Source organism: Chiloscyllium plagiosum, chromosome 38 (genome assembly GCF_004010195.1).
Source record: "Chiloscyllium plagiosum isolate BGI_BamShark_2017 chromosome 38, ASM401019v2, whole genome shotgun sequence".
NCBI lineage: Eukaryota > Metazoa > Chordata > Chondrichthyes > Orectolobiformes > Hemiscylliidae > Chiloscyllium > Chiloscyllium plagiosum.
Window position 1 is genome coordinate 7,358,383 of NC_057747.1, and position 12,965 is coordinate 7,371,347.

General features: G+C 49.3%; 1 protein-coding gene across 2 annotated transcripts in view; it reads left to right on the top strand.

Moving 5' to 3' along the window:
• Positions 1-12,965, top strand: part of LOC122541784 (transmembrane protein 150A-like) — a 117,777-nt gene that overhangs the window by 84,120 nt on the left and 20,692 nt on the right. For both annotated transcript variants that reach the window (XM_043678755.1, XM_043678756.1), the window contains one exon: positions 7,231-7,358. In XM_043678755.1, coding sequence (XP_043534690.1) covers positions 7,231-7,358 — 128 coding nt within the window. The remainder of the gene's footprint in view (positions 1-7,230; positions 7,359-12,965) is intronic.

Sequence of the window (12,965 nt, forward strand, 5' to 3'; positions counted from 1 at the left end):
CCAATGCACCCTACCCCCTACAGTGTTCCTGTACCTAATGCTCCCCACCCCCGACTGTGTTCCTGTACCCAATCCACTCCACCCCACCCCTGACTGTGTTCCTGCACCCACTGCTCACCACCCCCTGCAGTGTTCCTGTACCCACTGCTCTCCACCTCCTACAGTGTTCCTGTACCCAATGCTCCCTGCCTCCTACAGTGTTCCTGTACCCACTGCACCCCACATCCGATGATGTTCCTGGACCCACTGCTCCCCACCTCCTACAGTGTTCCTGTACCCACTGCTCCTCACCCCCTAAAGTGTTCCTGTACTCACTGCTTCCTGCCTCCTACAGTGTTCCTGTACCCACTGCTCCTCACCCCCTAAAGTGTTCCTGTACTCACTGCTTCCTGCCTCCTACAGTGTTCCTGAACCAACTGCTCCCCCCCCCAACAGTGTTCCTGCACCCACTGCTCCTCACCCCTCTGCAGTGTTCCAGTACACATTGCACCCCACCCCCTACAGTGTTCCTGTACCCACTGCTCCCAACCTTCTACAGTGTTCCTGTACCCACGGCACCTCATCCCCTAAAGTGTTCCTGTACTCACTGCTCCCTGCCTCCTACAGTGTTCCTGCACCCACTGCTCCCCAACTTCTACAGGGTTCCTATACCCACTGCTGCCCACCCCCAAGAGTGTTCCTGTACCCGCTCTCCTCACCCCTTACAAAGTTCCTGTGCCCACTGCTCCCCGCCACCCACAGTGTTCCAGTACCCACTGCTCCCCACCTCCTACAGTGTTCCAGTACCCACTGCTCCCCAACCCCTGCAGTGTTTCTGTACTCACTGCTCCCCACCTCCTACCGTATTCCTGTTCCCACTGCTCCCCACATCCTACAATATTCCTGAACCCTCTGCTCCCCACCTCTTAGTGTTGCTGTACCCACTGCTCTCCACCGCCTGCAGTGTTCCTGTACCCAATGCACCTTACTTCCTACAGTGTTCCTGTGCCCACTGCTCCTCATCTCCTATTGTGTTTCTATACCCACTGATCCCCACCTTCCACAGTGTTCCTGTACCCACTGCTCCCCACCTTCTACAGTGTTCCTGCACCCACTGCTCCCCACCTCTCTGCAGTGTTCCTGTACCCACTGCACCCCACCTCGTACAGTGTTCCTGTACCCACTGCTCCTCACCCCGGACAGTGTTCCTGTACCTACTGTTCCTCACCCCGGACAGTGCTCCTGTACCTATTGTTCCTCACCCCCTATAGTGTTCCTGAGCCCACTGCTCCTCGCCTCCTACAGAGTTCCAGTTCCCACTGCACCCCACTTCCTACAGTGTTCCTGAACCATTGTTCCCCACCTTCTACACTGTTCCTGTACCCAATGCTCCATCTCCTACACTGTTCCTGTACCCACTGCTCCCCAGCTATTACAGTGTTCCTGTACCCATTGCTCCCCACCTCCTACAGTGTTCCTATACCCATTGCTCCCCACCTCCTACAGTGTTCCTATACCCATTGCTCCCCACCTCCTAGTGTTCCTGCATCACCCATTGCTCCCCACCTCCTAGTGTTCCTGCATCCACTGCTCCCCAATCCCTACAGTATTCCTGTACCCACTGCTTCCCAATCCCTAAAGTGTTCCTGTACCCACTGCTCCCCAATCCCTACAGTGTTCCTGTACCCACTGCTTCCCAATCCCTACAGTGTTCCTGCACCCACTGCTCCCCAACCCCTACAGTGTTCCTGTACCCACTGCTCTCCAACCCCTACAGTGTTACTATACCCCCTGCAACCCTTCTCCTACAGTGTTCCTGTACCCATTCCCCCCCTACTTCCTACAGTGTTCCTGAACCTACTGCTCCCCACCTCTTAGTCTTCCTGTACCCACAACTCTCCACCTCCTGCTGTGTTCCTGTACCAATGCACCTTACTTCCTACAGTGTTTCTGTGCCCACTGCTCCTCACCTCCTACTGTGTTCCTGTACCCACTGCTTCCCACCTCCTACTGTGTTTCTGTACCCACTGCTCCCCATCTCTTCGTGTTTCTGTACCCACTGCTCCCCACCCCTCTGCAGTGTACCTGTACCCACTGCTCCTCACCCCGTACAATGTTCCTGTACCCACTGCTCCCTGCCTCCTACAGTGTTCCTGTACCCATTGCTCCTCCCCCTCCTATGTTGTTCCTGTGCTCACTGCTCCCCACCCTCTACAGTGTTACTGTACCCACTGCTTCCATACCCCTACAGTGTTCCTATACCCACTGCCGCATCACCTCCTACAGTGTTCCTGTACCCATTGCTCCCCAACCCCTGCAGTATTCCTGTGCACACTGCTCCCCACCTATTACAGTGTTCCTGTACCCACTGCTCCCATCTCCTACAGTGTTCCTATACCCACTACTCCCCACCACTTACAGTATTTCCTGTATCCACTTCTCCCCACCTCCTACAGTGTTCCTGTACCAACTGCTCCACAACCCCTACAGTGTTCCTGTACCTACTGCTCCTCATCCCCTACAATGTTCCTGCACCCATTGCTCCCCACCTCCTACAGTGTTCCTGAACCAACTGCTCCCCATCTCCTACATGTTCCTGAACCAACTGCTCCCCATCACCTACAGTGTTCCGGTACCCACTGCATCCCACCTCCTACAGTGTTCCTGTTCCCACTGTACCCCTGCTTCCTGCAGTTTTCCTGAACCCACTGGTGCCCACCTCCTACAGTGTTCCTGAACCACTGCTTCCCACCTCCTACAGTGTTCCTGAACCAACTGCTCCCCATCTCCTACAGTGTTCCTGAACCCACTGCTCCCCATCTCCTACAGTGTTCCAGTACCCACTGCATCCCACCTCCTACATTGTTCCAGTTCCCACTGTACCCCCGCTTCCTGCAGTGTTCCTGAACACACTGGTGCCCACCTCCTACAGTGTTCCTGAACCACTGCTTCCCACCTCCTACAGTGTTCCTGAACCACTGCTTCCCACCCCCTACAGTGTTCCTGAACCCACTGCTCCCCATCTCCTACAGAGTTGCTGTAGCCACTGCTCCCTACCTCTTAGTGTTCCTGTACGCACTGCTCCTCACCCCCTACAGTATTCCTGTTCCCAGTGCTCCCCATCTTCTAAAGTGTTCCTGTACCCACTGCTCCCCATCTCCTACAGTGTTCCGGTTCCCACTGCACCCCACCTCCTACAGTGTTCCTGTACCCACTGCTCCCCATACCCTACAGTGTTCCTGTACCCACTGCTCCCCATACCCTACAGTGTTCCTGTACCCTCTGCACCCCACCTCCTACAGTGTTCCTGTGCCCACTGCTCCTCACCTCCTACCGTGTTCCTGTACCCACTGCTCCCCACCTTCTACAGTATTCCTGCACCCACTGCTCCCCACCTATTACAGTGTTCCTGTACCCTCTGCACCCCACCTCCTCCAGTGTTCCTGTGCCCACTGCTCCTCACCTCCTCCAGTGTTCCTGTGCCCACTGCTCCCCACTTCCTACCGTGTGCCCGCATCCACTGCTCCCCATCTCTTAGTGTTCCTGACCCACTGCTCCCCATCTCTTGGTGTTCCTGTACCCACTGCTCCCCACCACCTTGAGTGTTCCTGTACCCACTGCTCCCAATCTCTTTGTGTTCCTGTACCCACTGCTCTCCACCCCCCTGCAGTATTCCTGTACCTACTGCACCCCACCTCCTACAGTGTTCCTGTACCCACTGATCCTCACTCTGTACAGTGTTCCTGTACCCACTGCTCCTCACCCCATACAGTGTTCCTGTACCTACTGCTCCTCATCCCCTACAGTGTTCCTGCACCCATTGCTCCCCACCTCCTACAGTGTTCCTGAACCAACTGCTCCCCATCTCCTACATGTTCCTGAACCAACTGCTCCCCATCTCCTACAGTGTTCCGGTACCCACTGCATCCCAACTCCTACAGTGTTCCTGTACCCTGTGCACCCCACCTCCTACAGTGTTCCTGTACCTACTGCTCCTCACCCCCTTCAGTGTTCCTGCACCCATTGCTCCCCGCCTCCTACAGTATTCCGGTTCCCATTGTTCCTCACCTCCTACAGTGTTCCTGTTCCCACTGCTCCCCATCTCCTACAGTGTTCCTGAACCACTGCTCCCCACCTCCTACAGTGTTCCTGTAGTCACTGCTCCCGACCTCCTACAGTATTTCCTATACCCACTGCTCTCCACTTCCTACAGTGTTCCTGTGCCCACTACCCCCTACCTCTTAATGTTCCTATACCCAGTGCTTCCCATCTCTTAGTGTTCCTGTCCCACTGCTCCCCACCTCTTAGTGTTCCTGTACCCACTGCTCCCCACCCCTCTCCATTGTTCCTGTACCCACTGCACCCCACCCACCATAGTGTTCCTGCACCCATTGCTCCTCGCCTCCTACAGTGTTCCCGTTCCCACTGCTCCCCACCTCCTACAATGTTCCTAAACCACTGCTCCCCACCTCCTACAGTGTTCCTGTACTCACTGCTCCCCACCTCCTACAATGTTCCTGAACCACTGCTCCCCAACTCCTACAGTGTTCCTGTACTCACTGCTCCCCACCTCCTACAGTGTTCCGGTTCCCACTGCTCCCCACCTCCTACAGTGTTCTTGTACCCACTGCTCCCCACTTCCTAAAGTGCTCCTGTTCCCACTGCTCCCCACCTCCTACAGTGTTCTTGTACCCACTGCTCCCCACTTCCTAAAGTGCTCCTGTTCCCACTGCTCCCCATCTCCTAAAGTGCACCTGAACCACTGCTCTCCTTCTCCTGTAGTGTTCCTGTACACACTGCACCCCACCCCCTACAGTGTTCCTGCACCCATTGCTCCCCGCATCCTACAGTGTTCCAGTTCCCACTGCTCCCCACTTCCCACAGTGTTCCTGAATCACTGCTCCCCACCTCCTACAGTGTTTCTGACCAACTGCTCCCCACCTCCTACAGTGTTTCTGTACCCACTGCTCCCCACCTCCTACAGTGGTCCTGTACCCATTACTTCCCGCCTCCTGCAGTGTTCCTGTACCCACTGCTCCCCACCTCATACAGTGTTCCTGTACCTTCTGCTCCCCATCTCCTAAAGTGATCCTGTACCCAGTGCTCCTCACCCCCTACAGTGTTCCTATACCCACTGCTCCCCACCTCCTACAGTATTTCCTGTAACAACTGCTCTCCACCTCCTACAGTGTTCCTGTGCCCACTGCCCCCACCTCTTAGTTTTCCTGACCCACTGCTCCCCATCTCTTAGTGTTCCTGTACCCACTGCTCCACATCTCCTAGTGTTCCTGTACCCACTGCTCCACACCCCACTGCAGTGTTCCTGTACCTACTGCATCCCACCTCCTACAGTATTCCTGTACCCACTGCTCCTCACCCCGTACGGTGTTCCTGTACTCACTGCACCCCACCCCCTACAGTGTTCCTGCACCCATTGCTCCCCGCCTCCTACAGTCTTCCGGTTCCCACTGCTCCCCACTTCCTCCAGTGTTCCTGAACTACTGCTCCCCACCTCCTATAGTGTTCCTGAACCACTGCTCCCCATCTCCTACAGTGTTTGTGTACCCACTGCTCCCCACCTCTCACCGTGTTCCTGAACCCACTGCTCCCCACCTCCTACAGTGTTCCTGAATCCACTGCTCCCCTCCTCCTACAGTGTTTCTGAACCACTGCTCTCCGTCTCTTGTAGTGTTCCTGTACCCACTGCTCTCCAGCCCCTGCAGCGCTCCCACCGTTCCCCACCCATAAGGCCCACCACATCCCTGCATGATGTCCATAAAATCCATTGCAAGAATTTGCCAGTCAGATGTCACAATGGGTATCCGTCAAGCAATAAGTAATCAGCGTACATTATTCTAACTCCTTTCTCACTGCTAGCTGTCCCTCCAAGCTGGTTGAGGCCAGTGAAATACATTTGAAGTACCGTCACATTTGCATTGTCGGAAACTCAGCAGCCAATATGCTCACAACCAGCCCACACAGACAGCAACATGGTCATGAACTGAACTTTGTGCAGAACTCTCTTTGAAGGAGTACCTTTGGTTTCTAGCAGCCTCCTGAAAAGCAGATTTAATCTTATCTGGAAATCAAAGCACACCCGACAGTGCGGAATGCCTTCACCTTTGCACTGGCTGCATCTGTTTTGATATTTGTGTTCATGTCCTGAGTTGGGATTTGGATCCCTCCATGTTTTGAATCAGGTGAGAGTGCTCCCTACGGAGTTGTACAGTCGAAAGGCAAGGAACCTCAAGCAGACTCCAGGACTTGTTGCTGACAGGAGGACTGTCCATGGGAATTCGCCCCTCAAATAGAAACAAATTGCTGCAGATGCTGCAAATCTGAAATAAAAACAGAAAATGCTGGAGAAACCCAGCAGATCTGGAAGTATCTGGAGAGAGAGAGAGAGACAGACGGACAGACAGAGAGAGTTAACATTTTGAGTCTGATATGACACGTTCTCTTCAGTTCTGAAGTAGCGTCATATCAGACTTGAAACACTGATGTTTTTTCTCGAAGGTTGAGAAGGTTCAAATGTCTGAAAGAGGAATAAGAGGAGGCCACACACCCCTTCAAGCCTATTCCGTCATTCAATAAGATATTGGCTGATCTGATTTTAACCTTAACTCTACGTTTCTGCCCATCCCCGATAAACTTTCATCCCCATGGTAACGAAGACTCTATCTCCCACAGCCTTAAAAAGGTTTAAAGATGCTGCATCTGCTGCCATTTGACGGGAAGGAATTACAAACATTCTCAATTTCTGTCTTAAATGGGTGACCACTAATCTTTAATTCTCCTACGAGGGGAAACATCCTTTCCACCTTCACCCAGTCAGATCCCCTCAGGATCTTTCACCTGTGAAGCTCTTCCCCAGAGAATATTTGGAGTTTGAGCCATTGAATACTTTTATGGTTCCTGGTTGACGGAGAGTCAAAGTGTATGAGGGCAGTCAGGAAAGGGGACTTGAGTCACCATTAAAGCTGGATCTTCCAGAATGGCTCAAAGGGCTGAATGGCCTGCTCCTGATTTCTATGTTAGGAGGAGTTCTTGAGGAAAGCTGAACAATGTTTGTTTCTGGAGGGAATTCCTGGTAAAGTACTGCGAGGTGAGTAAAGGCACAAATCAGGAGCATTAAATGGATGGATCCCTCTGTGATCCATTTTTGTTGGTTCATTCCTCCTTGTCTTCATCATGTGAGATGTTCCAGATAAATGGACAGCGCTGAAGTAAGGCCGTGTCTTTTTGTTTCAGTGATGTTGGTGGGTTTGTTACGTTACGCTCAGGTGATGGAGAGACACCAGAACTCCTTACTGAACACAGCAGCGTTGGTCACTTGCTGGATCTGTGCTGCAGGCCTCATCGTCGTGGGAAATTTCCAGGTAAAACATAAAGGAAACTGCTACCCTTCGAAATAAGTCTTGCCAACCCCTTTGTCTGTCTATTATTCTAAATAGGTGCTAACCTAGTCACATCAAATAACTATGTAACAACAGTGACTACACTTAAGGAGGCAACAGTAAGGAAGAATTGGTACCTTTTGCATCCCCAAGTGCTTTCAAAATGATGAGTTAATTTTCAAAGTGTAGTCTTTCTTGGAATGTAAGGGCCATGACAGCTCCTTTGTGCACAGCAGGATCCCCCACAAAGCAAAGCAGAAAGTGACAGGACAAATGATGTAAGCGAATTGTAGAAAGTGTATGGCGGTGAAAGAGGCCACTTAGCCCATCGTGTCTGCTTTGGCCAAGCAGCCTGATCCCACTCTCTGGCACTTGGTCTTTAGCCCTGCAGCTTACAGTAGATTAGATTCCCTACAGTGTGGGGACAGGCCCTTCGGCCCAACCAGTCCACCCAGACCCATTTCCCTCTAACTAATGCAATTAACACTGTGGGCAATTTAGCACGGCCAATTCTCCTGACCTGCACATCTTTGGACTGTGGGAGGAAACCAGAGCACCCGGAGGAAACCCATGCAGACACTGGGAGAATGTGCAAACTCCACACGGACAGTTGCTTGAGGCTAGAATCGAACCTGGGTCCCTGGTGCTGTGAGGCAGCAGTGCTAACCACTGAATCACCATGCCACCCAGTACTTGAGGCGCGGATACAGAGACCTTTTAGATACAATGAGGGTTTCTATCTCAAGTAGTTTCTCAGGTGGCAAGTTCCAGACCCGCTGGCTCAAACAGCTTTTTCTCATCTCCCTGTTAATTTTCCTATTAGTCACTTAAATACATGTCCCCTTAGTTGCTGGCCTCTCTTCCTAATGGAATAGGTTAAGGTTTCGTCTGCAAATTGGCACCTCTGACAGTTCAGCACTCCCTCAGTATGGCACTGGTGTCACACACTAAGAGTGCTGACTCTGAGAGACAGAAGACATTTTAAGACACTCTACAGTGCCCTGGGTGGTGAACGTCTCTTGATGATGAATAGATTTTTGTTCATTGTCCACCAAGGAAAGGCAATTGAAATTTAATGCAGTCAAGTATAAAACACTGCAGAACAAAGGGGCAAAATAAAGAACTCACATACTCCACAAGTGGTGTCACAACGGTTAAAAGGACCAAAATGCTGAACAGATTTACGCAAAAGCTGTCCAGTCCCCACACACATGGGTAACCAGAAAAGCCAGTAGGCTATTGAGCTACACATGGTAAAAGGAAGTAGGTAATGATCAAATTACATCGCACCCTGTCAGGTAGCACTTTCAATCATTCATCTAGTTTCAATCATTGAGACACAAGGGAGATAGATATTCAACCATGAGGCTAATCCTCATTGTCAGAAGGTCATAATCAGAAAAATAGGTCATTGGTAGGGGCAGTGATATGGGATGGAGGGGATTAATCATGATTCCTGAGGGTGATTGTCCCAGAGAAACAGTAGCTGCCCTCCAAGACTTACTGCTGGTGAACCTGTTCTGGTCCATCGCCCATGGCGTTGATTGGAATGAGCCCCATTCAGTTTCTGCCTAAATTGGCAGTCAAGGTCCACTCCCGTGTCAAAGGGAATCCATTACAAATGGCACCAGTCACAGTCTCCAGTAGAAGGACTGTGAATGTGACTGCCCTGTGCTGAAGTTATTACCATCTACTTTGGTTTAGGGAGCCAAGTTGGAGCATAGGGACTGACCAATGTGCAGAGCAGCTTCCAGTCTGAGTAATGGAGACAGAATGCCTGCAATTATTCAAAGAACACAAGTGTAAGCTGTAGTGGAGGATGTGTTAGTATTGTTCTGGAGGGATGAACTCAGATAGCCAAGTGGGTGTGGATATGGAGGGACATTGATCCTCAATGAGTAAATGAACTTGAGATAGAGACCAGCTGTAATCTAGCTGAATGATGCAACAAGCTCAAGAGACTGAATGGCCTACTCCTATTGCTCCTATATTGCTATGAATGGCTTCCATCTTCTATTGAGATGGTATGATTTTGTAAAATGAGTTAAACCTTCTGTTAGGGAAGCAGATAGAGAAATACTGGCCAGAAGTGCTCAGTGTTTACACCAGCTTTCTGGGCCAGAACATCACTCAGATGGGCAGACCGCCAGCTGTAAATCAGAGCATTGCTTTCAGCAGAACAACAGCCAGCCTCTGAACACCTCATTTAAACAATCTTTACTTACTGGCCAGCAACAAATCTGCACGGGAGGGGGTGGTTTTCCAATGTCACACTGGTAGCAGTATTAAAGGGCCCGTGCTCCTTCCTTGAGCCTGATTTCAGTCTCCATTTGCCAACTGACAGACAGGGGTGTAAGACCAGGGGGCACTGTACAAACAGTTTTTTTTAGATTCCCTACAGTGTGGAAACAGGCCCTTCGGCCCAACAAATCCACACCGACCCTCGAAAGAGTAACCCACCCAAACCCCTTTTCCCTCTAACTAATGCACCCTACGCTATGGGCAATTTAGCATGGCCAATTCACCTAACCCGCACATCTTTGGATTGTGGGAGGAAACCGGGGCACCTGGAGGAAACACATGCAGACATGGGGAGAACGTGCAAACTCCACACTGACAGTCACCTGAGGAATTGAACCTGGGCCCCTGGTGCTGTGAGGCAGCAATGCTAACCACTGAGCGACTGTGCCGCCCAAGTTGCAATCTCTTGTTACTCAGGAGGTATTTGTAAATCAAATAGCAAGATATGTTTGCACGTCCACCATGAGCCTCAAAGGAAGCTTCTCATCCAGATCAAGAATCAAGAATTCCTCCAGTGTGGAAACAGGCCCTTCGCCCCAACAAGTCCACATTGACCCTGTGAAGAGTATCCCATCCAGACCCATTCCCCAAACCTATTACTCTACATTTACCCTGACTAATGCGCTTGAGCTACACATCCCTGAACACTATGGACAACTTAGCATGGCCAATTCACATAACCTACACATCCCTGAACACTATGGACAACTTAGCATGGCCAATTCACCTAACCTACACATCCCTGAACACTATGGACAACTTAGCATAGCCAATCCACCTAACCTACACATCCCTGAACACAATGGACAACTTAGCATGGCCAATTCACTTAACCTACACATCCCTGAACACTATGGGCAATTTAGTTTGGCCAATCCACCCTAACCTACACATCTTTGGATGTGGGAGGAAACTGGAGCACCTGGAGGAAACCCACGCAGACACAGGGAGAACGTGCAAACTCCACACAGTCGCCCGAGGCTGGAATCGAACCTGAATCTCTGGCGCTGTGAGGCAGCAGTACTAACCGCTGAGCCACCATGTCGCCCCCACAGTAAGCAAATGTGTGTCTCTATGTAGGTAACAGCAGCAGAAGAGTTATGGAAGTAGGAAAAGGGCCATTTGTTCTCTCAGATCTGTCCTATCTATAGACTGTACTCCAAATCTTTATCACTTACCTGCTCAGCCCGGTTAACTCCCTGATATAGATCCTCTCCCTTCTAATTCTGAGTCCATAAATCCACTTTGTGTCAATGACCAAATGTTAGCTCAACTCCTAGAGTTGTAGATCCGTACAAAATGGGTTTCCAGTGTTAGCCAGCTGTTTTGACACCTTCTCCCAGTGGCACGGGCAGTATCAACTTCAACACTAAAATGGGAAAAAGATTGTGCAAAGATCTTGTCAGGGTAGAGTTGTAGAGCCATCACATAAGATCAGGCCATTCAGCCTATCAATATGGGGTGGGATTGCTTGCACAGTGGTTTTTGGCAAGGAACCATATAATCGTCTGTCCATTTCATATACAAGCCTTCAACTTTCTCTCTTTCCCAGAACTGGCGTCAGATGATGTGTTGCATTTCCCAATCACTTCCTCCAACCTCCTTATTTACTGCAGTGAGAGAAACTAGTTCTAGAGAAATGAGATTACAGGCAGTGCCTCCACAGATGTTAAAATGTGGTGCTGTTACTAATCAAACTGCAATGTTTGACAGACTTGGAAATGTTTTTCCCTTATTACGGAAAGTTCTCCTTTTAGTTGAACAGCTCAGCTAAGTACAAAAACATTGATTATCTTTCACAGATGGTGCTATGGCCTCAAGACACATTGTTAACTTCAAATATGAAATTTGTCTTGATGCATGTGTTAACTTAATGTTTAATGTTTTGAAAATAACCTAAAGTTTATGAATCAGAAAGATATTTTACTGTGGATTAGATTCCTGTGAATTTGATAACAGAGTTTATCACTATCCTTTGAGAAAGTGGCTCAATTTAATATTTTACAGGTTTTACTGTTTGTGTGGTTAGTCGTCACTGAGATTCTGAGGTTAATTTCGAAGTTAACTCTGTGCCTGGATTGCTTCCACAACATTAAACCTTCTCTTTAAACGTACCTTACTGTTTTTCATGAATATCTGATCTTCAGATGGAACAAACCTGGGTCAGGAACTTAAGGCAGTGTTCTCTTTAAAGCAACTGTTTCAGACCAATGCCTTTTTCTTTATAATTCAACATATTAATTATCTCACTGGAATGACAGCACGGAAATGGGTCATTTGGCTCAATGGGTCCCTGCCAATTGTAATGCTTTCCCAGGAGTCTTTGCCAGGTCACTTCATCAAGACATCCTTATATTTTGTCTGTCTCATATACTTCGCTAGCTTCCTCTTAAATGCATCAACACTATTTACCTTGACTAGAATAAAAAGATGACATAGTGGTAATGTTACTGGACTAGTAATCCAGAGGTAGGGCACAAAATAATTATATTCATTTTATTTTTCGAGGGCTTCTCTTGAGATTTGCTCAAGGGCCATGTTTTAATTTTGGGAAGCTACCTTTTTATTCTCACAACTTCCTTTATTGGATGTCATAGCCTGCTCTGGAGGGTTGCTTGGCCCAGTTGGCTGGATGGTTGCTTTACAATGCAGCATGATGCCAACAGCCTGGGCACAATTCCCATGAGGTAACCATGGCAAGGGCTGAGCTAACTTTTCAACCTCAGCCCTTGCCTGAGGCATGGTGACCCTCAAGTGAAACCACCACCAGTCATCTCTCTCCAGTGAGAGCACAATCCACGGGGACTAGGGCACCTGTACCTTTCAGGAACATCCTGTGTTTGTGTTGACGTATGGGTAGTCTGACTCGCACAGAAGCAGAATTGGAATAATTCATCAATATCCTCAAAAATTCATTAAATTTAAACCCACAGCACTCGAGGAAGGCATTGTTTTCCAAGAAACCACAGTATTTAAAATTTGCACAAGACAATGGGCACAGTTTAGCAACAAAAATTATTTTTTCAAAATAACTGACACACACTTATGCACACTAGTATCTGTTTTACACATTCAGCTTCACTCAAGCCTCATGCAAACTACCAGATGAAAACCTTAAAAGTTTTATTTCCCAAGCTATGGGTGTTTTCCCCTAACTAAAAAAAAAACTACACAATATCCAGAATCTTCTAAACTGAAAGCCTAATGCACAATTGTTCCCAGACTGTGGTTTTAAAAATAAACCACCATAGCTACATAAATATGATGTTAATCATTAAACCCCTTCAG